Source organism: Erpetoichthys calabaricus, chromosome 3, assembly GCF_900747795.2.
Source record: "Erpetoichthys calabaricus chromosome 3, fErpCal1.3, whole genome shotgun sequence".
NCBI classification, from domain to species: domain Eukaryota; kingdom Metazoa; phylum Chordata; class Cladistia; order Polypteriformes; family Polypteridae; genus Erpetoichthys; species Erpetoichthys calabaricus.
Window position 1 is genome coordinate 200373530 of NC_041396.2, and position 27266 is coordinate 200400795.

Here is a 27266-nt window from a genome sequence, read left to right on the forward strand (position 1 = left end):
ATATAATGGGATATTATTTGCTAGCTTCCAAATAGGTGAGTTTTCCTGTGTTCGAGTTTTGAAAACATGCATCAAGGGCTTAAATATATAATCACTAGGATATATGTTACCTAATCCTGGTGATTTGTTTTGATTTCAGCTTTTTAATCTAAGTTGAAAATTTCTTTGTACATTTTATTGTATTATAAAGATCCTTTCTTAATCTAAAGGTTGCAACACATACCTACATATAACATTAATAAGAGGAAAATGAGGCACAAAAAAACAATAAAGTAATAATAACAGAATAAATATCAAGATAACAGAATATATCACAAAAACCAACTACCCAAAAAGTAAAGAAGAAGAAAAGACAACTGAGAGTTAAGCCAAGAAAAACACTTCCAAGATGTGTGTTCAGTTTTGAAGGAATATAGAAAAGAACAGTCTTGATGCACTGTAGTAACTAGCTCCAAAGTCTATGGGCCATGGCACTGAATAATCTGCCTCAACACATACAGTATGTAGTTTGGTCTGAGGAACCACCAGCAATGCAGTGCTAGAGGATCTAAGAGCACATGAATGAGCTCAGCTAGTTAAGTGGGAGCTAGTTCATTCAAAATTTTGAAGGCTAGCAAGTAGAAGTTTGTGTTGTATACAAAAACAGTTGGAGAGCAATGTAACTAATAATGTACAGGAGTAAAATGCTCTGTATGTTTAGTTTAAGTAAGAAATCCTGCAACTGGGTGCTGAATAAACTGTAGTCTAAACCAGGGGTCGCCAACTCCGGTCCTAGAGTCCTGGGGCCTCATGTATAATGCCGTGCGTAGAACTCATACTATAACATGGCGTAAGCACAAAAGCGGGAATGTGCGTACGCACAGAAAAATCCAGATGCAGGAATCTGTACATACGCAAATTTCCACGTTCTTCCGCTACATAAATCCTGATCAGCGTGAAAAGTAACGCACGTGCACGTGCCTTATGTCCCGTCCCAACTCCTCTTAGAATTACGCCTCTTTGAATATGCAAATCAATATAAATAGCCTTCTGTGAAAAGACAATGGGAAAAGCACGGGGGGAAATATAAGAATTTCAGCGAATACCAAGTGGAGGCAAAGAAAAAACATACTATTTGTTGGTTTAAACAGTGGTATAATCAACAAAAGGAAGTTGATCGAGTGACAGAGTGTCGGAGAAACTCGAAGGCTGAAGTTCACAAAGTCGCACAGTGCCCGAAATAAAAAAGAAATCACATATCAAAGTCGCTGTGAAAAGGCGAGTTGTAGCCCACCGTCTGAGTGTCATATGAAAGCTTATTAGGGTACAGACAAAAAAAATAGGCACACAGTGGGGGAAAAAAGCACAAAATGTCAACTTTAATCTCGAAATTTCCACTTTAATCACGCAGTTTATTTTGCCATTAAAGTAGAACATCATAAATTTCATCTTAAAATTGTTTAATTTACTAGTTTCTCAAATCCCATTGTAACTAAAGTGGCACGTTAAATGCTTTGTTCTGTATTTGATCTTATGTGCTCTATGTGTGTGAATCACTACCTGCTTCTTAAACAGGCTTTTTCTTTCTCCGACAGGACACATAATCCATTACATTCGTGATATTACAGCTCTCTGAATAATTAAAATACTGAGATGTATACGTGATATCGTTTTAATGATGAATGTAATGAAAGCATGTTATTAAACATGGGAAGACGGTGGCGCAGTGCTTGTTCATGTCTCACGCAAGAGGCTCGCTGTGCCATGCGCGACCTTCAATGAAATAATTTATCACAGCAGTACTGTCTGTTTCAAACGTACTAACCAATTCCTGTTCTTACTTTTCTTTCTCCAAAAACCCAATCGCCACACAATCAGCTATGTAATAGACGTGAAGCTATTTGTAAGCTTAAAACACAGATTCTTCAAAACTTTTAAGGAACATTGAAATATCTTCGTAGTATGTGTTTAATTATTATATCCGTCTATCCTTCCAGTGTCGCGTCAGCACTAGCAAGAATGCAACGCAATGCAGGAACAATCCCTGAACTAGCTAGCTCTGTGGCACCGTGTCCTCACATGTTTAATTATTAACAATACAGATTATTTAAATGAAGTTAGATTTATCTGTATAATATAATCAACATATTTTGCTGCATTTCATCTTAAAAATGATAACGTCATCATATGTAAATACGCGCTTTATAAAGTGGCGCAGGTTGTGCAGTATTATAACTGTAGTGCAAGTTTACAGTGAGGTGATTGTACTTATAAGTACAAACAGTTCTACAAGGAACACTTGATGGACTGATTGAGTGCGTTTATAGTTCTTGTTGTGAAACTTTTTCTAAACCGCGAAGTCCATACAGGGAAGTCTCTGAAGCGTTTTGCCGTGGCTCAGGCAGCATCTGCTTCATGCTGTGTACCGATGTTCTGTTCTCTTTCCGATCAGCTGCTGCTGTGATTCCACACTCAGATACAGTGATATAAATACTCCGAGTGGTGCAGTGAGAGTAATATGGAAAAAGATGATCTGCTGTGGCAACCCTTAACGGGAGCAGCTGAAAGAAGAAGAAGATGCAGTGAGAGTTACAACGCTAAAGCAGTTATGGTATTTGGAATACTATGGCTATTCCCTGGACCATTATATTGCTGCAGGTTAATTACAATCAGATGCATTACACTAATAAACATTATGCAGTTAGTTTCAGTGTATTTATGAAGCCGCGTCATGATTGTGGATCAAAGAAAGGAAGGGTGATCACACAGGAACAGTAGCACTGCTTTGACGCTGGGTGCCGCCAGTCTGCAAAACCGAGCGGAGAAATTGCATACGCCATGGTATGAGGTACCATGGAAATGTGCGTGGCTTTACGCCAAGTTTAGGTTTTATACATCGCGATTTGAGCGTGGAAACGTTCGTACTCAACATTTCTGTGCGTACGCACCGTTTATACATGAGGCCCCTGGTCACCGTGGCTGCAGGTTTTCATTCAAACCCTTTTGTTAATGAGTGACCTGTTTTAGTTGCTAATTATCTACTTTTGAACTAATTCTTGAAGACTCAGACCCCTTAATTGTTTCTTTTACCTTAATTAGCAGCCAAACAATAATGAGATATACAATTAACCAAAACAACTGGTGTCCAATGTACAATATCTGAAAATAAAGAAAGATGAAGGTCTCAGGAATGTTGATCTGCTCAGGTCTCCAAAACATTTTAACTTGAGCTCTGGGAAAAGAGAATATCAACAATTTTGGAAATGTCTGCTAATGCACAATGAGAGCAGAAACAAGCCGTGGAATTAAAGAACAAGTTCAATTAACGACAAAAATCGTCACCTCATTAAGCAGCTGGTTGGAGTGAAATTGGTTGGAGTTTCAGGCCTTGACTTAGTTGGTCTTCTGTTGGCTCACTCACTTCACATTTCATTTCTGTTTGGTTGCCATTTAAGGAAAGAAATTAAGCGATTCAGAGGAACGATGAAGAAATTCAGAGGAACAAACCTTAAAAAAGCAATTCAAAAAAGGGTTAGAATGAAAACCTGCAGCCATGGTGGTTCTCCAGGACCGGACTTGGTGACCACTAGTCTAAACTGTAATCGCTGAGTGCTTCTTAATAGCCCCTGTAACTGTGGGATGTTATCAACGTCTTGAGGTGAAAACCTCAGCAAAATTAAATATTTGAGGATTTGCCATTTCACAATCAGTGTTTTAATTTACCTTACCACTATACTAATAAACCTCGCCCTACTAATAAACCTCACCACATCCTTGACCCCTCTTTTACTAAAGCATTTTAGCTTAATTATTTTTTGTTTTGTCGGTTCTGCTCATAAGCCCTATTCATTTCTTTTTTCCTTTTTTTTTTCTTTCTTACTGCTTCTAAATTATTGGATGAACTTGTCCTATATTGCAAAGGAAATTACTTTTAAACCTACTCAGATGCCCTTAAATTACCTCCTTCAAATATTGTCACTTTTAGATGTATCTAGCCAAAATTTGCCCTACTAAAATTCTTCGGTTTTGGCAGAGTGCCCTTTTTAAAAGCAAAAACAGTGTGAAATATGTTTTGGTTACTTGAGCCTAGTAGTTTGAGCATCTTTATACTCTGAATTCTATTCTAATATCACAGAATAGTACATTCTGTATAATCATTTTAAAATAAATAATACATTTAAAATGGCCAGGTCCAGGCATTAATACTTTTAACATATAGTCAGTGATTGCTTTATAATAAAATATCAATGAAATCTTGTTGTGTGCCTCACTATTTTATAAGGTTATCCCAGTTAATGTTTGGGTAATTAGTCCCCCACTACAATACTATTCCTACCCAATCATGTTTTCTTTAAAAAGATGCATATTGAATATATTGCCTAGATTGGGAATAATCCATTCACAATGTCAGACTTTCAGATTTTTCCTGTCCTTCCTAAATACTGTGTACCTGTCTTATTGTTATGCTATCGTAACTATGTGCAGCCATATATGATTCCTTATTTGTTTTATTCATGAAACTTCTAGCATTAAGTAAAGCGGTGTTAAATACATTACTTATTTTATTTTTATGTATTAATTGTGGTCTTGTAATTTTAAAATTACCTTGTATATGTGTATTGTTTCAGTGCTATTATTTTCAAAATGATGCATTTTCCTTCTTTAGGACTGTCCCAGTTCAGTCTGCTGCTGTATCGTTAAGTGAGGTTCTCATGACACAGAAGACAATGGACGATTCTGTGGGTTCAGCTGGGAAAAAGGTGTCTTTTAAAAACCCTGAGCTCCATGCTGATAAGAAATTTGGGTAAATATGGAGAACTTTTCTGAAGTTCTTAATTTTTGTCTTGTCAATTGTGAAACATCTACGTCTAGGATAGAGCTCTGCTGGCAGCGGTGTTATCTGGCTTTTTTTTTATTATATATCCAAGATATCCTGTATTTGGTCAATCCAGGAGGATTGAACTAGAAGTATATTAAAAAGCATGAGCAGGAAACCAAGGGGGTCAGAACGTGAAGGAAAGAAGGAAAAAGTAGTTACTCTCATCAAAGTCTAAGTCAAGTTCAAGATATGGCCTATCAGAAACCACGTTGGAAGAGACAAGCGAAGGAATGGTTCTGCCTGGACCTCACGCTATAGCATCTTCCCCGGTGGACAACGATTATGGAAGCAAAACAGCAAGTGAAGCAGGCAACAAGAATTCGCTGATCTAATGCATAATATTGGAACTGAGCAAGGCCTCTTTATCCCTGCAGTCAGCTACTACCAACACCCCCAGTCAGTAGAATCAACTTCAACATATTACATATCTCCTCTCTCAAAGCACAGAGGAGATCAAAATGGCGATGCAATGATTAATGTACACGTGGGAACAATAGATGAGACCCGCAAGAGAATAGATGATATACACAAGAAAACAGACAAAATTGATGTCAGAATAGACTGCAGAATGGACAAGCTGCTTCAGGAAATTAAAGATCGGCATGTATGTTTAAACAATAAATCTGATGTAAATCTTAATATAGCTCTAGCAAGTATCCTTGGAAAAAATACAGGAAAATATGAGCAAAATTGAGAATAAAATAAGAAAACTTGTGGATCACCTGGAAGATGTTAAATGTTTACTACTCGAATTGAAGTAGTTGAACAATCGATATCTGCCATTGACAAAAAATAAACTACTGCTGATAAATTAGCTGTGTTAGAAAATAGATATAGAAGGAACAACATCAGAATCAAAGGTCTCCTGTAAAACTGTAAAAGTACAAACTCACTGAAATTCATAGCTGATTTACTTTCTAAATTAACTGGAGAAGACTTTACAGTGAACCCTCGTTTATCACGGTTAATCCGTTCCAGACTCTACCGCGATAAATGAATTTTCGCGAAGTAGGATTCTTTATTTATAAATCGAATATTTTCGCAGTTAGAGTATAGAAAACCTGTTTACGACCTTCTAAATACGTTTTTTAACATTATTAGAGCCCTCTAGACATGAAATAACACACTTTAGTCACCATTACACTCGTATTACCCAATATATTAGACAAAATAAGAGAAAATAAGACATATTAGACGTTACAAATATCATATTATTATTATTTACTGTACATTTAATTACACACACACACAGTTCTTACACACAACCACTAACCTATGAAGGCACGACCTCAGTAGGAGAGTCTTCAGGTGGTGCAGTGTCTTTAGCAGGTGCGTCGTTGTCTTCTTCCACTGAAGGAGTACTAGGAGTAGGCAGTGGGTGTCTGGGTGCGCGGCTGAAGAACATCTTGATAGGCAGTTGCTGGCACTGTCTTTTCATTTGCGTGAGGAGGCTTTTGTAGGGTATTGCCATCTTTGATCATATCCAAGAGTTTCACCGTCTCCTGGATGGTAAGCATCTTCCTCCTGCGCTTAGTTTCATTGTCAGAAGGCTTAGAAAAAGCAGCACGTTTAGGAGCCATCGTGGGGCTTAGATAAAAGTTCTCAGAAAGCGTATGCATAGTGACGTAAGCGTGTATGAGAAAAAAATCGCAATAGAGTGAAGCCGCGAAAGTCGAAGCGTGATATAGTGAGGGATCACTGTATATTGGATCACTGCAGCTTATCACATACATGGTTTGAATGCCTCAAAACCGAGAAGCTTGATTGTCCGATTCGACAAACTGTTTGTCAAAGAAAATTTGAAGTTGATTCTCAGACAGAAACAGGAGATTATATTTGAAAATAATTTCATACATATTTTCCCAGACTTCTCCCCTTCAACATTTGGCTAAACATGCTACATTTGCCGCATCAAACAGTGTTTACGCAAAGCTGAAATCACATACACCCTCTTGTTTCCTGCCAAATTGAATGTTTTTTTCTGATGGCCAATTCTACATTTTCAGTTCTCCTGAAGATGCTGAAAAAGAGCTAAAAAGACTGATTCCAACATTGTCCGAAATGTGAACATGAGTCGGGTTGTGTCCCAGTTATGCAAAGATGATTCTGCTCATGCAACATTTGCCATAACTATATATTCTATTTCCATTCCTTTCTATTCCCTTTTTGGCCACTTTTTTCTTTTAAAGTTGCCATGTTGAATTTTATTGTGTTATATATGCATATATTATGGTAACCATTAAGAGGTGTTTTTTTTTTTTTACCTAATACAGTGGAACCTCGGTTTGTGAGCATAATTCGTTCCGGAAACGTGCTCGTAGTCCAAAGCACTCGTATATCAAAGTGAATTTCCCCATAAGAAATAATGGAAACTCAGATGATTTGTTCCACAACCCAAAACAATTCATATAAAAATGATTAATACAAAATATAAAGTAAAAATACATAAAACAGATTAATCTGCACTTTACCTTTGAAAAGAATCGTGGCTGGTGTGAGTGAGTTTCTAAACTCTTGTGGGATTGCACCCAACAGGACGAAACGCGGAAGAGCGTCCCAAAGCAATCGCAGTCTCCTGAGCGCACGCACGCACGCACACACACACACACGTGAGCGAGCAAGCACACATACACACACACGCGCACACACAGACACACACGCGCACACACAGTCACAATGCTAATGTTGCAGTAAACAGTATACGCTCGTATGGATGTTGACTATATGAGTGAGGCATGCCGACTCAGACGGAGAATAGCAGACTATTTCCCACAATCCCGCAGCGTGAGAGAAGAACCATCAGCTCAGTTGTGATCACATGACGCTCAGCAGACAGAGCGTATACATACTACTCGTACTGCAAGACCTCGCTCGTTTATCAAGTCAAAATTTTTTAAAAATTTTTGCTCGTCTTGCAAAACACTCGTAAACCAAGTTACTCGCAAACAAAGGTTCCACTGTACTTATTTCTTATGGGGACTGTTTTAATACTATGCCCTAGGTTTTTTTTGCTTCTGGACTGCAATGTCATAAGATCTCTTTTCCCCCTTATCCTAAAGTGGACTGTTTAACATCATATCCAAGGTTTATTGTATTTGGACTGTACTATCATATGATATCTCAATTTAAATTTTAATCCTTTCTGCACAGTTGCTAGTGGCTTGTTTTGTTTTGGATATGCTCTGTCTCATGGCATGTCAGAGGACTGGAACTTTGTGAAGTGTGGTTGCATCACTTGAGGACACAATTTCAGGGAGGGCTGGAGGGAGGGAATGGGGAGAAAGAGAGCAAGCTATTTATTTTGTATCTCTTCACCCAAACACCTGTAATTGCCAACATAATAATAGGTTCCTTAGCCATAATACTTGGCAATAATCAAGGGCACAGCTATTGTATGACACAACATACTACTTTTACTTAAGATTACAAAATGTCCTCTAATGTTCAGAAAAAGTGTCCCTTTGACCAAACAGTGAACTTTGTTAGCTGGAATGTCAAAGATCTCAGTCACGATCTAAAGCAGGAAAAAAAGTATTCTCTTACCTATCAGGCCTAAATGCCAAAATTTTATTTTTACATGAGTCTTACTTAATAAGTAAGGATCAATTTTGGCTTCAAAGAGATTGGACTGGCCAAATCTTTCACTCCAGCTATACAAAGAAAACTAGAGGTGTGGGACTCTTAATACACTAAATAATCTCTTTTGTAGCATCAGACATAGTTTCTGATCCTGTAGGGCAGTATGTCATGGTTATGGTAATCTATGTAAATCTAAAGTAATTTTGATAAATGTCTACATGTATGATAGGGACTTCATTCAAAATGTATTTGCATCTGTTCCTAGTATGAACATTCATTGAATTATAATGGCCGGAGACTTTAATTGTGTTTTAAATCCAGACCAGGATAGGTCTTCACCTACAATAACGATAACATCTAATACTGCAAAAATAATGACACAGTTTGCAATGGATCATAATTTATTAGACCCACAGATATTTTAAAATCCAAACTCAAGTGCATATTCCTTCTCATTAGTACATCACAGTTACTCAATAATTGATTATTTCTTTATTGATAATAATTTATTGCTAACCATTATCTCCAAATGGAGAACTTGGGAAAGTTGTGGATCAGAAAAAGCTGGTCTACCAAAAATTAAGGGTGCAGTAACAACACATTCAAAAAGTCACAGGGGATCCCAGAAATACACCAAAAGAATCTAGGTTTACTTTATTCCTTAAATAAAGTAAAATGATAATGTAAAAACTGCATTTTATGTTCATTCAGGTTTCTTTTCTCAAATGTTGAATTTTGTCTAATGATCTAAAGCCGTTCTTGGTGTTAAAAATGCAAAAGCAAAGGCTACAAGGATAGGGGCAAATACGTTTTCACAGAACTATGTAACAATATCCCAACATCAGTCTTATATTTCTTCATCCCTGTATCCTTCACTAAGCTTTGAACCATGTATTAAACCTGATTTCTTTACTCTTATCTGGCTTGGTATGTGGAACAGGTAGAATTTTAGATAAGACTACCTTGTCAGTTCTAATTTTCAGCTTAGCACTTAACTTTCTAAATTCAAAGATAGTATTCATTCTGTCCTTACAGTGTTTACAGAAAGTATTACTCCAAATATTTAGCATTTTGCTATGTTGCACCTTTGTGCTAAAATTGTTTAAATTCATTTTTCCCCCACAGCAGGCAACACTAAGTACACCAGAATGACAAAGTGAAAACAGGATTTTAGAATTTTTTGCACATTTATTTAAAATAAAAACCTGAAATATCACATTGACATAAGTATCCAGACCCCTTTACTCAGTACTTTGTTAAAGCACCTTTGGCAGTGAATACAGCCTGAAGTTTTCTTGGGTATATTGTGACCAGCTTCATACACTTGAAATTTGGGATTTTCTACCATTCTTCTGTACAAATCCTCTCAAGCTCTGTCAAATTGAAAGATGACCATTAGTAGACAGCTGTTTTCAGGTCTCTCCAGAGATGTTTGTTTGGGTATAAGTTCATCTCTGGCTGTGAAACTCGAGGACATTTAGAGAATTGTCCCTAAGCCATTCCTGTGTTGTCTTTGCTTTGTAATTAGGGTCATTGTTCAAGATTCAAGGTGTACCGTGCTACTTAAAACCACACACAGCAAAACAAAATTGCATCTCCCGGCCTGATTATATGCAAGAGTACTGTAAATAACTAAAATAACAACCAGAATAAACAGAGTAAAAATGTATATTCTACATAGGTACTGTATAATATTTTGATGAAGAAGATATTTTAAAACCTGAAATAACTTAATATTACAGAAATAATTCTGTGTTTCACTGTATTAATAGACTACCACTGTATTAACTGACTGATCAAGAGTTTAAAAGTCTAAAGGCTTGTGGGACAAAACTTGTTTTTTTGGAAAGTGAACCTTTGGCTGAGTCTGAAGTCCATAATGTGCTGGAGCAGGTTTTTATCAAGGATATCATTGTACTTTGCTCTTTTCAGTTTTCCCTCCTGCCTCTCTTGTTTCCCAGTCACAGCCACTGAAAAACAGCCCCATTGCATGATGACCATTGAAATGGTTTTGCACAGGTACACAGGTGATAAGTGCTTAAGTCTGGAGAAAAGCCATCATTCCAATCCACATTTAATTAGTGGTTAAGAATGGTAATGTCTGTCATTATTTTAAGATGCTATTCTTTCTCTGGTCCTTCATCACTTTCCCATCAGTTCTGCAGAGAAAGTGCCACTGAATTATGGAGGTAAACAATATAAGGAAACACATAAGCAGTTGTACACCAGAATGATTGAAGACACATAAATGTATACTCTGAGAATGCCCTTCTCAAAGTCTAGAAACTGGAATATTGTTTATTTCTACAGAGCCACAAGTTTCACAGAATTGAGTAAACTCGGTAAAGAGATATGGCCCCGCATTGTTCTACAGTGGATCAGAAAGTAGACACTTTACAGCAACAGGAGACTGGGTTTGAAACCTAACATGGTTAATTCTTATGTGGTGTGTGTTTTCTCTGTGTAGGTTATTTTATAGGTAACTCCAGATTTTCTCCCATGCCCCTGAAATGTATATTTAGATAATCAGTGACTGTACATTGGTCTGGTATGAGTTTGTGGGTTTGTGATGAAATGCTTTCAGTTTCAGATTGCTTCCTGCCTCTTGTGCCTTAGGCTTTAAGAGTAAGCTCTGGCATGTTCAATGCGGAGAAAATAGCTTCATTAAAAACTTACAGTGGGTTGGGTTTCATGTTGCCTTTTTTATTTTATAACATTCAACAAAACAACACAGAAAAGCAAGAAAACAGTATTTGTTTTGGTCACACTTGCGTCATTTATATATTGACTTGTCTATCACAAGAGTTACCTGGTAGACATTCTTGTTTTCTATTTTGATTTTACAGCCTTCCTAACAATGAGTAGAGAATGTAGTAATTCACATCCAATGCATATAATATAGTTTTTACAAAGAACACACAAATAACTACACTTCTAAACATGTACACTTTCTATAATGTGGAAATCTGGAGATTTCATAGAAACCTTTGAAAAAGTACAGAGCAGTATTCACAATTATGTATAATGTTACTTGCTAAATGGTCATATGATAAGTTACTATTGCTGATTCAGCTTTCAAACATTTTCAATATACTGCTCCTCTTAACCACTAGGCCACACTGTTTGTCATGGATTATAAACCGCCAAAAAACAATCATGGGTCATGAAACATAAGTACTTTTAGAAACTGCTATGTTATAAAAGGAATTTAAGTCTTTAATAACAAAATATTAATATACAATTGTTTTCCTTTTGTATTTTCATATTTAACAAATTAATAGTATTTTGTTTAGTGAGTGCTAGGATTTTGTTTTAGGTTGCATACTTCTCAAGAGGTTTTTGAAACTGGTGCTTAACATTACATGTGCTTATAGTATGATTAATGTTTTTTCATGTATTTAATAAGCGGTGCAGAATACTTTTATTGTTGTTGTTTCATATTCAGCTAGTGACATTCTGGTTAGTAATTATGTTGCTGCGAGATTTACTTTCTCTAAATCGAAGAACACTTTTTAACACCTAGCCTAAATTTTTTTTTTAAAGGGACACTCAATTCATCCATTTGTAACCTAATCTAATCTATTAACTAAATTGTTTATTTAACCTTTTCTGAATAAGCTACCCAAATAACTTCACTAATTAATCAGTTTACTTACTGTTTGCAAGAAGCGTGTGTGTGTGTGTGTGTGTGTGTGTGTATACATGTATGTACAGTTCTGTGAAAAAGTATTTGCCCCTTCCCGTTTTTTTTTTTTTTTTTTTGCATGTTTGTCACACTTAAATGTTTCAGATCATCAAACAAATTTAAATATTAGACACAGATAACCCAAGTAAACACAAAATGCTGTTTTTAAATTATGATTGTATTTATTAAGAAAAAAACTATCCAAATCTACATGGCCCTATGTGAAAAAGTAATTGCCCCCCTTGTTAAATCATGAAGTAACTCTGGTTAATCACATTTTTTGGAAAGCTCAGTTCAATGTCATTAGCCACACCCAGGCCTGATTACTGCCAGACCTATTGAATCAAGAGATCACTTAAATAGAACCTGTCAGACAAAGTGAAATAGGCCAAAAGATCCCAAAAAGAAAGACATCATGCTACGATCTAAAGAAATTCAGAAAAAGTTATGAAACAAAGTAATGGACATCTATCAGTCTGGAAAAGGTTACAAACCCATTTCTAAAGCTTTGGTACTCCAGTGAACCATGGTGGGAGCCATTATCCACAAATGGAGAAAACATGGAACAGTAGTAAACCTTCCCAGGAGTAGCCGGCCTACAAAAATTACCCCAAGTGCAGAAATGACTCATCCAAGAGGTCACAAAAGAACCCAGAACAACATCTAAAGAACTGCAGGGCTCACTTGCCTCAGTTAAGGTCAGTGTTCATGACTCAACCATAAGAAAGACTGGGCAAAAATGGCATGCATGGCAGAGTTCCAAAGCAAAAACCACTGATGACCAAAAAGCGTCCCATTACATCTGGCATAAAAGTAACACAGCATTTCAGAAAAAGAACATGCCAACAGTCAAACATGGTGGTGGTAGTGTGATGGTCTGGGGCTGCTTTGCTGCTTCAGGAACTGGACGACTTACTGTGATTGGTGGAACCATGAATTTTGCTCTCTACCAAAAAATCCTGAAGGAGAATGTCCGGCCATCAGTTCGTAACCTCAAGCTGAAGCGCACTTGGGTTCTGCAGCAGGACAGTGATCCAAAACACACCAGCAAGTCCACCTCTGAATGGCTTAGAAAAAACAAATGAAGGTTTTGGAGTAGCCTAGTCAAAGTCCGGACTTGAATCCACTTGAGATGCTGTGGCATGACCTTAAAAAAGGGAAACCATCCAATGTGGCTGAATTGAAATAATTCTGCAAAGAAGAATGGGCCAAAATTCCTCCACAGCGATGTGAATAACTCATTGCCAGTTACTGCAAACGCTTGATTGCAGTTGTTGCTGCTAAGGGTAGCACAACCAGTTATTAGGTTTAGGGAGCAATTTACTTTTTCACATAATAAATTTTTTTCCTTAATAAATAAAATCATTCCTTAAAAACTGCATTTTGTGTTTACTTGGGTTATCTTTGTCTAATATTTAAATTAGTTTGATAATCTGAAACATTTAAGTATGACAAAAATAGGAAATCGGGAAGGGGCAAATACTTTTTCACAGCGCTGTGTGTGTGTGTGTGTGTGTGTGTGTGTATATAATATATATATATATATATATATATATATATTATAAATAAATATAATTATATAAATATTTTATATATTTTTATATATATGAGAGACAAAGACATGCAGGTTAGGTCGATTGGCGATTCTAAATTGGCCCTAGTGTGTTTGGTGTGTGTCCTGCGGTGGGTTGGCACCCTGCCCGGGATTGGTTCCCTGCCTTGCGCCCTGTGTTGGCTGGGATTGGCTCCAGCAGACCCCCGTGACCCTGTGTTCGGATTCAGCGGGTTGGAAAATGGATGGATGGATAGATAGATATAGATATATATGGTAAAATTCTTGGTGTTTTTATGTTTTACATTTTGAATACTGTGCTGTTATCAAGAATGTCTCTCTTCTTTTTTTTTATATCTCTCTATTATAAAAAGAAATCCTGTCCCCTGTCCTGATAGTCTACTATACGTGATAATCTCGAAGGACATTTTAAAGACCCACGAGACCAAGGAGACTTGCCACGGTGTGTCTCGCGGGGACCGTAAACATGAGATGCACGGGCGTGGGCCAGAAATAAGACAGGTATTGCTTTTACAACGTCATGCGAGACCAGGCAGTGAGCCATCATTTAAAACAAATCAACAGACCTCTAAGCTAGCAGTTGTTGGATTGCTTTTGGCAGGCAAGCATCATGTGTTCCCAACTCTTAAAACGTCATGCGACAGGCAGAAGAGGCAGCTAGCAAGCAGCAAAAAGACAGCAAATGATCCAAAGGCATATCTTTAGGGTACGTTCAGCCACAACACCCTTCACAACACGAGCAGTATTATACGTCTGGGAAGAAATAGATGTAACCTCGCGCGGGGCAGGAAATAAAGAAACAAGTATTGTTTTTACAAAAGTCTTTAAAGTAAAAGGTGAAAATAATGCATATGTAACAATTCACAAGAAAATAACAATCTCTTTAAATTGTAGATTGCCTGCCTAAGGTAAAGTCATCCCTGATGAATGGGAACGTGGGAATGAGGAGTCCTTTCATTGGATTAGCGCTATTTCAGATGTGGAATGGCAAAATGGGGGAGGCAGCTTGATGAATGAGGTCTCCAGGACTTAAAACAAATCCAAATCATATTATGTGATATCATCTAATGTGAAATTCTACTCCGTACTTCTAGAATTTTTATTTTTATACTGTATTGAGGATTTGTTCAGTTCTATGTATTGTACTGTATGATTCAGAATCAAAAGACAATGAGTGAACTTCATAAAGACGTTTACAAACATTGGCGCTAAACACATGCAGAGCAGGTTAGAGACTACGAAACCAGTGAAATTAGAAAGGCTCAAAAAAAAAAAAAAAAAAGGTGCTATACACATGGAGAAAGTTAAAGGGTATGAAAGTAGGAAAATTAGAAAATATAAAAAAAGAAAGTAAAGATCGCAGTAGCGCAAACAAACAAACTGCCTCAATTAACTATGCACCAGTCTAACTTTGGTTTTGTACAATAATTACTACACTATTGCACCTTAACACTTAATTCTACTTTATTCACATAATTTTACTTATTTATTATGTTCTACTATACTATTATCTTTCAATCTATGACTTTTTGTTAATCTAACTGATATTCTTCTAACTTTGCACAGTTTTTGATAAGCGGATCAGGATGCATTTCACTGCGTGTTGTCCTGTATAACTATGCATGTGACAAATAAAGAATCTTGAGAATTTCAAAAACGGAGTTTTACCGCTCCATGCATTTATTGGTTACTTTGTTAGTGTATATAGTGTCTGCTTATTTAAAAAGCTAAATTTACCCCAGGAGTCAAAAACGTTCTGTCTGGCCCTTGTACAAAAACCTAGACAAAAGCTGGGGTATGGCCTTGGTAACCCCATGTACCTTTGGAACTGTGAGAGGAAAATAGCACGACTTTACAGACAGGAGTCCAATGTAGAACTCTACTTATTTTTTTACTTTGTAAAAAAAATTAACTGCTGATGATGTAGATCGTTTTGTCTGTAATGAAATTCCAAACAGAGAAACCTGTCCTGACCTCATTAAAAACATTCAGCATATTGGGACTCACAAGATTACAAGTATTGTTTTTACAGAAGTTCTGAAATAAAAGTGAAACTAATGAAATAGCAACAATTCAAAGAAAAAAAATCTTAAAAGTGTGCATCCGGAAAACCAAACACGGGGGTTGGCGAGCGAAGCGAGCAGGGGGCAAAGCCCCCTAGTCTAATAAGTTTTGAATCACAAAATGTTCTGAATAATGTGCTTTGATCAGTTACAAGAAGGGGGCCGGTTTCCATGTAGATAGATAGATAGATACTTTATTAATCCCAAGGGGAAATTCACATACTCCAGCAGCAGCATACTGATACAAAAACAATATTAAATTAAAGAGTAATAAAAATGCAGGTAAAAACAGACAATAACTTTGAGTAATGTTAACGTTTACAAACCCCCCCCCCCCCCCCAGGTGGAATTGAAGAGTCGCATAGTTTGGGGGAGGAACGATCTCCCCAGTCTGTCAGTGGAGCAGGACAGTGACAGCAGTCTGTCGCTGAAGTTGCTCCTCTGTCTGGAGATGATACTGTTTAGTGGATGCAGTGGATTCTCCATAATTGATAGGAGCCTGCTGAGCGTCCATCGCTCTGCCACAGATGTCAAACTGTCCAGCTCCATGCCTACAATAGAGACTGCCTTCCTCACCAGTTTGTCCAGACATGAGGCGTCCTTCTTCTTAATGCTGCCTCCCCAGCACACCACCGCGTAGAAGAGGGCACTTGCCACAATCGTCTGATAGAACATCTGCAGCATCCTATTGCAGATGTTGAAGGACGCCAGTCTTCTAAGGAAGTACAGCCGGCTCTGTCCTCTCTTGCACAGAGAATCAGTATTGGCAGTCCAGTCCAATTTATCATCCAGCTGCACTCCCATATATTTATAGGTCTGTACCCTCTGCACACAGAGAATGTGAAGTTGGGCAAATAAGTTTTATAAACTAAAAAATGAAAAGCGCAGTCTTAAAATGATTCAGATAACATTCATCACCTTTAAGTCTAAATTTAAAGAATATAAACTGATGGTTCAATATATGTTTTGATGTTTTCAGTGCTCAAAAGTACATTACGAAACCATATATAATACTATGTTAATAAATGTGACATAAATATTATACAGAAAAAAGTATTAATCTAAGAACAAACAAGGAAGTGTCACTTTTTTAATCCATATAAGAGGTTCAAAAATATTTTTTTTTTCATGTTTAGACTTTTTTTTCCAGTATGTATTCATGTTCTCTTGTAAAATATTTTAAAGACGTAACATAAGTAATTTAATAATTTCTTATATGATTTCTTTCAGAATTAAAAGATTGTTTTATTTGGAAATGTTATCTTAAATAATTGAATATAACTTAAACTGAAGAATAGACATGCTTTATAGTAGTACAGCAGGATAACCACTTGGCAGCAGTATGATTCTTTATCTGATACAAAATCTGTTTAAGGTACATTTTAATAAGAAAGAATATATAATTTTGATTAAAATTGAAAACACAAAGAAAAAATTATTGTGTATGTGTGTGTATGCATGCATGCACCAATCAGCCAAAACATTAAAACCACTCATTGGAAAATGAATAACATTGATTATTTCATTACAGTGGTGCCTGTCAAGGGGTCAGATATATTAAGCAGCAAGTGAACAGTCATTTCTTGAAAAGCAAGATAAATAGGCAAATTGTGATGACTGGGTCAGAGCATCACCAAAACAGGACATGTGGGGTGATCCTGGTATACAGTGGTTAGTACCTACCAAAACTGGTCTAAGGAAGAACAGCAGGTGCACTGGTGACAGGGTTATGGGCACCCCAAGACCCATTGATGTAGCAGGGAGCATCTGGTCCAATCTCACAGAATAGCCACTGTAGCACAAATTGCTGATAAACTTGATGCTTGCCATGAGAGTGATGTCAGAATACACCGTGCATTGCAGCTTGCTGCATATGGAGTTGCATAGCCGCATACCAGTTCAGTACCCATTCTGACCCAGTCCACTGCCAAAGTGCCTGCAATTGACACAGGAGCATCAGAACTTTACTATAGAGCAATGGAAGAGGGTGACCTGGTCTGATGAATCATGTTTTCTTTTAGATCATTTGGGCAGCCAGGGGCATATGCTTCGTTTACCAAGGGAACAGATAGAAACAGGATGCACTATGGGAGGTAGGCAAGCTGGCAGAGGCAGTGTGATGTTTTGGGTACTGTTAATGTTCTGCTAGGAAACCTTGGACTCTGGCATTTATGTGGATGTTACTTTGACACGTACCACCTGCCTAAAGATGGTTTCATACCAAGTGCAACTGTTCACAGCAACAATATTACCTGATGGCAGTGGCATCTTTCACCAGGGTAATGAGTCCTGCCACAATGCAAAAATTGTTCAGGAATGTTTTGAGGAATATGACAAAGAGTTCATGGTCTTTGACTTTGCCTCCAAATCCCTTAGATTAGATCTCAATCCAGTCAAGCATTTGTGAAATGTCCTAGAAAAACAACTCAGTTCCATTGATCCCCACTTTGCAACTTACAGAACTTAAACGATCTACAGGTAAAATCTTGGTGCCAGATACCTCAAGACACCTTTAGAGATCTTGTGGTGTCCATGCATCAGTGGTTCAGAGCTTTTTTAGTGGTACGAGGGGGGCCTATACATATTAGCCAGGTTGTTTTAATGTTGTGGCTGATAGCTGTGTGTTTAGCGAACATTCTTTTAGTATCCATCAATCCATTACTTTTTCAAACTCCGTTTAGATTCACAGGTTCCAAACCCTATCCTTACAGTATTCAGCATAACTCATGGTCTCTGGATCAGCTGACCAGTCCTTTTTATGGGCATACACATTCACGCTTGTCTATCCCGTGCCGATTCTATCTCGCCAATTAACTTAACACACATCATTGGGATTTTGGAGGAAAATAGATGAATAATAATTACCTCTGCTTTCTTGTGAGAACCTATCTTTAAAGTTTCTAAATTACCTTGGTGAATATTTTTTTTTTGCAATTGCAATGTTTTTATTTTTATATCTTAAAATAATGTAGCCAATTGTGTGTTCCAAATTATTTGCATCTTATTTACTTAATACCTATTGCATCCCCACACCTTTGTCCTCTTTGCTTTAATTCTCTTTTTAGTATTGTGTTAAATAAAAATGTTACATTTTGGTTTGATTATGCACCCAATGTGTGTTATGAAAATCATTGTGCAGTATCACATAACGTTTTAGTTATTTTGTGTTATGTCTAACATGTTATATCTTTCCTGGGAGAACCAAATAACACCTTTTAACAAATAGAAAAACTTCAATAAATCTGTAGGACTTTAGGTTCACTTAATTAACTTAATTAGGTTAATTATTACTTCTCTATTCATCATACTATAATCTGAATTGGATATGTATTGCTTTACAGTAGCCCAGGTTGTCTTCATTTTTAGAGTTAGTTGGACTCCTTAGATGCAGTAATTGTTTCTTATTTGAAAGACTTAACTTCTACCTAGAAATGGAATACATCAATAACTTTCGCTAGTTAGGAATTAGACCTTCTGGTAATCTTTATGGTCTCATGCACAGTGATGGCAAATTAATGACATAAGAAACTGACAATGTAATGTAGCTTAATCCTCCAACCCATTCCCTATATTTTTTTATTGTTACATTCAGATGCTTCATGTATTGTAGGCAAATCAAAAATATGTAGGCAGCATAATAAATATTTTGTATTATTATGCACATATTTAATTATTTGCTCCTTTTTTCAATAAACTTTTAGGCCCTGGCAGTTGAGTGCAGTGAATAATATCTCGGGGGATGGCCCAATGAAGTTTGCTGCCATTTTAGAACAAGAACAGCAGCAAGAGGCTGCTTTGATAAAGAGCAGAGAAAAGCCACTGGCTTTGATCCAGGTAAGCAGTTTTTTCTGATAGATTTGTTTTAAAACATTTTATGAAAGCAATGTTAAAAGCAATACTTTTCAATAAAAGTATATTTATTTCTTTTTATGTCATCCAAGATTACAAATACAAAATTTCGATGTGGGTACAAATGTAGAACCAATTTTTAAACTAGGTCATGGAGCATGCATTGATGACAACATTAATCAAACTAAGGAAATTACAATATGTTACATAAAAAAGACTAATAATTTGAAATGTTCTAAATGGATCAGATATATGCCTGTATCAACAATAGTGAAACAGCTTTCCAATGGAGGTTAGAACCCTTTTAGCAATGGTTTCAGATTAATTTTATTTTTGTGTTGACCTGATGACTATACAAATATTATTGTGAACAGTAGTGATGCGCAAACCTTGGAGAATTCATTTTACCATGAATTTGGATAAATTGTGGAAATATTTGTGAAATTCATGAACTCTGAGAAATGCATTGAATTCAATGGGGAAGTAGGAAGTGAACTTTGAGTGGATTATAATGGTGCAGTGGTCTTTTAAGTGTCCCTGACAGCTAGGGAATAGTCTGCCAACTATGCTGGACTGATTATGGTGGCCATATATTTGATGTGAAGTGTGAGGCAACAGTGCTAACCACTGCATCACCATACCTCAAAGAAAAAAAGATGCAGCCATAATGAATACTACAAGCAAATTACAACAAATGACCACTGACTAATAATTAGTAAATAAAATACAGAATATTGCACTGATGGAGTTCCACTCTTGGTGGCGCACATTGACCTTCCACAAAGCAGCGGCATGGGACTGGCTTGTTTCATTGTTTGATGCAGCTCTGAGAGCAGCTACAATCTGTTTTGTTTCCAGTTTATTTGTGCAGATGGTTTCATCAAGAAGAAACATCTTGTAAATAGTAATCAATTTTTTGTTTTTATTTCACAGTGTGTGGGCTTCTTCAAGGTTTGTTTTGGGATAGCTGGGCACATGGCTAATTTACATCTGGAGCTATGCTGCCAGCACACAGGGATCAATGGTATATGTCCAGTGGCAGTATACATAATATTCTCACTATCGTCAACTATTGTATCCCTTAGATGAAAATACTGCAGGTTTTTTTTTTTTTTTTTTTTTTTTTTATTATATAAATGCATGCACAATGGAAATCCAGGGGTGTTGAAACAACCAAGAGTATAGAAGAGTGGGGGTTTCCTCTTGGTGAAATGAGTGTCATTCGAAATGGGAAAATATACAGCAATGCCAAGCGCAATAAGGCATTTATTTCAATTGTGTGTTTGTGACTGAGCGATGGGGATGTCGGCAGTGATCTTACAGTAAGTATATGTGAAAGTTCTTGGCTGCTACAACTCTGGTGTCTCGCTTGGCTTGCAAAGCATCATCAGGCACTTGAGGGAAAAGAAATGTTCATCTAATCTGCTCACACTGTGAATTTCCAGGGAAATATTCAGTGAATGATGTTATTAGTAAAAACATATTTTTTGCAAAAAACGCTTTGTTGAACTTCACCGACAAACACTAGTGAACAGTCAGTAACTCTAGCATTTCTAAACAGCAATGATGCTGCTTGTCATTTTTTGTTTTTGGTGCTTATGTTATATGCCATTGTAAGTGACCTGTTTAAGTTGCTTCTACACTCCATTGCAAGTGTTCTTCTGTCATGTGGTTTTTACACAGCTCGGTATCCTTCTGCACCCCCATAGTAGTTGTTCTGTATGTTTCTTTGCTCTCTTAACCTAATTTTAGTGTAAGTTATTTATGATAAGACATGCAGCAAAAATTTTAAAAAAATATTTGGAAGGTGGTCATTGGATAATAGTTGGACAGAAGGAGAAAAATATAGCATAATTAAACATCAAGAAGGTGGAGGACAAATTGAACAGTTACAGATTCACATGGGAGTATTAAGTTATCATAAAAGGTTTTGTAAGTTTAGGTTAGATGTAGCCTATGATTTTAGGTGAGAAAAATGGCTTTCCATGCCAGCACTCTGGTGTACATTATACTCTCAAACACACTTAATCTATTTCAGGGGAGGCAAAACCTTTCCCAGCAGCATTGAGCACAAAGGCAGGAATCAGTCCTGATAAATGTGCTGGACCATTAGAGTCAGTTGGCATTATATTTAAAACACACAGCACTGAGTTGTTGTTGTGATGTTGAAAAAAAACTAATTTAGCTCATTGCAGCATGCAACTTATGGATGGGGGGAGGCAAGTTCAGAATTTACAAAGCATCTCTCAGAGGACAAAGCAGCAGCACACTACAGAAAAGAATTAATTTCTTTGCAGTCAATAGGACTTCAGAAGAAAAGCAATTTACCATTTTTGAGTGTAGTTAATGTTAACTCTGCAGATGAATTTATCAGATGGTTGAAAAGAGTTTAAAACAATGATTTAACCTCCTTAGCATTATTTTTATCTCAAAAAATGGAGCAGGCATTGCATTTTTTTAACTTGAAAAATTACATTTTTATTAAATCTTGTCTTTCTACTGTAAAACGTGCAAAACACTAAAAGTACAAAGTCAGAAGTGTAGAAAGTATAACAATGATACAAATAATAATGCTTTATAATAATCACAATAATATGAACAGCACACTGTAGATGTGCGAGTGACATGAGTTCCACTTTTTGATTCACCAGAACCACTTTCAGTTTCACTACCGGAAGACAGGTTTACCTCGTCACCACAAGGTGGCCAGGAGAAGATGTGTCTATACCGTTGCCCAAGTAATGCTCAGGCCTGACTGTTATGCAAGACACGCCTATACCTTTGCCCGAGTAAAACACTTGGCACTTTTTTAGCCCGAGTAATCTTCTGATCTTATGTGAGATGCGTCTATACAGTTGCCCAAGTGACACTCAGGACTAACAATTTTAGCACTGTTTTTACAGCCCAAGTGGTGTTTGGGTCTAAAGCGAAGGAGGTTAAGCAGCCCCTGTTCTGTCTGCATCCTTACTGTGCTCTCTCTCTGTTCACAATAAAAAGTAGCTGATATATTCTCTTGCCCCCAAGCTGTCAAATATGGTTTCCTTCATTATTAAAACTGCTCCTAGAGTTCTTCCTGTGCCATCCTAAACTTTCTGCCACTTTCTTTACATTTTTGCAATATTTTCTCATTTGGCTAAAACTTATTACATGCAGTATGTAAAGATACCTACCATTCAATTAGCACTTTCAAACAGAGACACAAAGTTCAATACCTGAAACAAATGTTGCAAATACATATTACAGTAAATAAAAAATATAACATTACTTGTCTGCTGTAAGGAACTTATTATGTATACTATTTTCTGATGTTTTCAAGACACCTACTTTACAAACAATATTTTGTGCATAACAGCCAACCAGTGTTACCATATGGAGATACTGAAGTATTCTTAAGTGTTGGGGGTCCTGAACCTTAAATTCAGTATAATCCTGTCTTCTCTGTGTGTGTTTATTTTTTAATCCAAGGGTAAATGTTGCCATATTTATTATTTTTCATAGTACTAGTGTCTATAAAAGGAAATGAAAATGCTGTTGTTGCACTGGCTCATATAGATTACAGCATTTAATTCTTTAATGTGGGAGTAAACACACAAGTCCATAGTGCTAAGCACAATCTTTTTATGTAGCAATGGACACTATGTACAGTATGACATCTGTTTCACTTGTCAAAGGAACAACTGCATAGGAACCAGGTAGAAACCTGGAAAAGCAAAAAATGTGTAATAGGAGCCATGAAAGTGAACATTAAGTTGTATCTAAATTTAACTCAAAACAAGCTTATCTTATGTAGCAGGTAAGGTGCTTGTGTAGAACTACAATCTTGTGGTTTAAAGACAAGTCAGGAATGTCTCTGTGAGCCATTTATAAACAACTTAAGATTTCAAGATCATTAGTTCAAACATTTGTTGGTATGTTCAAGTTATTTGGAACTGCTGATACTTTGCTAATGTAAGTTTGAAGACCTAAACTTTCACGCTCAGCTAAAAAGAAGTTGGTTCAGATGGTTAGATCTACAATCCAAAATCAAAGAGAAAAATTTCAGCCATTAACTAGAAGTTGCTGGAACACCAGTGTCACTGTGAAGCAAGTTTTTCATCACCATGGAATAAGAAGCTGCCATCTAAGAATGAAGCCCTTGCTCCAAAATCAACACTTTGGACAAAGAAAAAACCTTCTGAAGGAAACTTTTTTTATGGTCAAATGAGACAAAGATTGAGTTTTTTGGCTACAGTGATCAGAGGCATGATTGGAGAAGAACACATGAGGCATTTGTCCCCCAGTAATACTGTGTCAGCTGTCAAGCATGGAGGTGGTAGTATCATGCGCTGGGGCTGTCTTGCTGCCAGTGAAAATGGTGCCTTGCACAAAGTGGATGGAGTAATGAAGAATGGGGACTGCCTCAGAATTCTTCAGTATAACCTCAACCCATAAGCATAAAGGTTGAAACTTAGACAGAGTTGGGTGTTCCAACAGAAAAAGGACACTAACATGAACCCTACTGAAAATATGTGGACTATGCTTAAAAGTCACATCTGTGCTAGGAAATCAATACATTTTCTTGGATTCTACTAGTTCTGCCAAGAAGAATGGCCACATATCCAATTACAATTCTGCCAGAAGCATGTTGATGGCTACCAGAAGCATGTGATCAGGATGAAACATGCTATGAGAATTTTAACCAAATACAAGTTGTGTTATATGTATATGTTTCACCTTGTATGTATAATTGTGACCCTCTGATGGGTTTAAGAAAGCCCAGTCATTCTGCCACAGGAAAAGAACAGCTGTAGAAATCATTGAAAGCCTAATACTTCCTCAACATTTGTATCCATTGTATGAGTGTATGTAAACTTTTCACCTCAACTGTTTATACAGTCCAGGGACCTCGTGTATAAAAGGTGCGTACGCACAAAAATGTTGCATAAGAACGTTTCCATGTTCAAATCGCAATGTATAAAACCTAAACTTGGCGTAAAGCCACGCACATTTCCATAGTAGCTCATACCCTGTCGTATGCAAGTTCTGCGCTCTGTTTTGCAGACTGGCGGCACTCAACGTCAAACCAGTGCTACTGTTCCTGTGTGGTTACCCTTTCTTTTTTAGATCCACATCCCTGACACGGCTTTATAAATACACTGAAATTAACCACATATTGTCCATTCATCCATCCATCATCCAACCCGCTATTTCCTAACTACAGGGTCATGGGGTCTGCTGGAGCCAATCCCAGCCAACACAGGGCGCAAGGCAGGAAACAAACCCCGGGCAGGGCTCCAGCCCACCGCAGACCACATATTGTTTATTAGTTTAATGCATCTGATTGTAATTAACCTGTAACAATATAATGGTCCACAGAATGGTCAAACTATTCCAAATACCATAACTGCTTTAGCGTTGTTACTCTCACTGCACCTTCTTCTTCTTTCAGCTGCTCCCGTTAGGTGTTGCCACATTGAATCATCTTTTTCCATATTACTCTCACTGCACCACTCGGAGTATTTATATCACTGTATCTGAGTGTGAATCACAGCTGTACAGCAGCTGATCGGAAAGAGAATTATCAGTATACAGCATCAAGCACACGCTGCCTCAGCCATGCTGTCTATTGAACTGCTGTCATACGGCAAACGCTTCAGAGCCTTTCCTGTACTGACCTCGCAGTTCAGAAACAGTTTCATCCCAAGAACTCTAAACGCACTCAATCAGTCCATCAAGTGCTCCTTGTAGAACTGTTTGTACTTATTAGTACAATCACCTCACTGTAAACTTGCAATAGTTATAATATTGCACATCCTGAGCCACTTTATAAAGCACGTATTTACATATGATGACGATATCATTTTTAAGATGAAATGCAGCAAAATGTTTTTATTATATTATACAGATAAAACTTTAACTGCACTATGCCGCAGTGCTAGCAAGCCGCTAGCGCTCCTGTTCACGGATTGTTCCTGCCTCGCTCTGTATTCTTGCTGGTGCTGACGTGACACTGGAAGGATAGATGAATAGAATAATCAAACACGTACTACGAAGATATTTCGATGTTCCTTAAAAGTTTTGAAGAATCAGCGTTCTAAGCTTACAGATGGCTTAACGTCTATTACAGAGCTGATTGTTTGGAGATTGGGTATTTGGAGAAAGAAAAGTAAGGACAGGAATTGAAGTTAGTACGTTTTGAAAGAGACAGTACTGCTACAATAAAGTATTTCTTCAAAGGTTGCACATGGCACAGCAAGCATTTTGCGTGAGACATGAACAATCACTGCGCCACCGTGTTCCCATGTTTAATAACATGCTTTAACTCCTATCATCATGAAAATAATATCACGTATACATCTCAGTATTTTAAGTATTCAGAGAGCTGTAATATCAAGAATGTAACGGATTCTGTGTCCTGTCGGAGGAAGAGAAAGCCCGGAAGCATGTAGTGATTCACACACACAGAGCACATAGAAGATCAAATACAAAACAAAGCATTTAACGTGCTACTTTAGTTACGATGGGATTGAGAAACTAGTAAATTAAACGATTTTAAGATGAGGTTTATGATGTTCTACTTTAATGACAAAATAAACTACGTGATTAAAGTGGAAATTTAGAGATTAAAGTTGACATTTCATGCTTTTTCCCCACTGTGTGCCTTTTTTTTCTCTCTGTACCCTAATGAGCTTTCATATGACACTCAGACGGTGGGCTAAGACTCTCCTTTTCACGGCGACTTTGTTATGTGACTTTTTTTTTTTTTTTTTTTTTTTTTTTTTTATTTCGGGCACTGTGCAACTTTGTGAACATGAGCTTTCGAGTTTCTCCAACATGCTATGTCACTCGAACAACTTCCTTTTGTTGTTTATACCACTGTTTAAACCAACAAATAGTAAGTTTTTTCTTGCTTCCACTTGGTATTCACTGAAATTCTTCTATTTTCCCTCTTGTTTTTGCCATTGCCTCTTCACAGAAGGCTGAGCTTAAGGGCTATTTATATTGATTTGCATATTCAAAGAAGTGTAATTCTGGGAGGAGTTGGGGCGGGACAGCGTGCACGTGCGTTGCTTTTCACGCTGACCAGGATTTATGTAACGGAAGAACATAGAAGTTGGCGTACGCACAGATTTATGCATCTGGATTTTTTTGTGCATAAGCACATTTCTGCCTTTGTCTTTACGCTATATTATAGTGTGAATTCAGTGCACGGTGTTATACATGAGGTCCCAGGTATTTAAATGATTTTATTGTAACTGCTGTGAACAATTAAACAAATAAAATATGCAGTGCATTTTGGTAGTACAGGCATGGATATTTTAGTTTGGGTTGTGACCATACATCTAATGCTAGTTTTGGCTGCTGTGAAACTGCAAAATTTAGTTATGGCTTATATCTAATTTAGTGACAGAGTTACATAAGAATATTCAGCATGTGAAAGTTGTGATATCTTCAGAGCCATACCTGTGGTGTGGAAATATTGGCTAATTTAAATCATTTAATGAATGCAAAAATATTTCTTGCACCAAGTTATGAAATCAACTTTACAAACTGGAGCATATGTGTAAAATTTTATGTCTAATTCTTTAAATTAGATGATTTTATTTTTAAGTTTTTAATTAATTTCTTTAAATGAATTAGGAGAACAGAACGGAAGAGCTTGTTAGGCTGAATGTCCTG

The 27266-nt window shown here is 37.0% G+C and overlaps 1 protein-coding gene across 1 annotated transcript in view; it reads left to right on the forward strand.

The window, feature by feature from the left end:
* ibtk (inhibitor of Bruton agammaglobulinemia tyrosine kinase) overlaps positions 1 to 27266 on the forward strand; it is a 149321-nt gene that overhangs the window by 120845 nt on the left and 1210 nt on the right. The window contains exons 26-27 of the mRNA XM_028797661.2: positions 4646 to 4783; positions 19460 to 19592. Of these exons, the coding sequence (XP_028653494.1) occupies positions 4646 to 4783; positions 19460 to 19592 (271 nt within the window). The remainder of the gene's footprint in view (positions 1 to 4645; positions 4784 to 19459; positions 19593 to 27266) is intronic.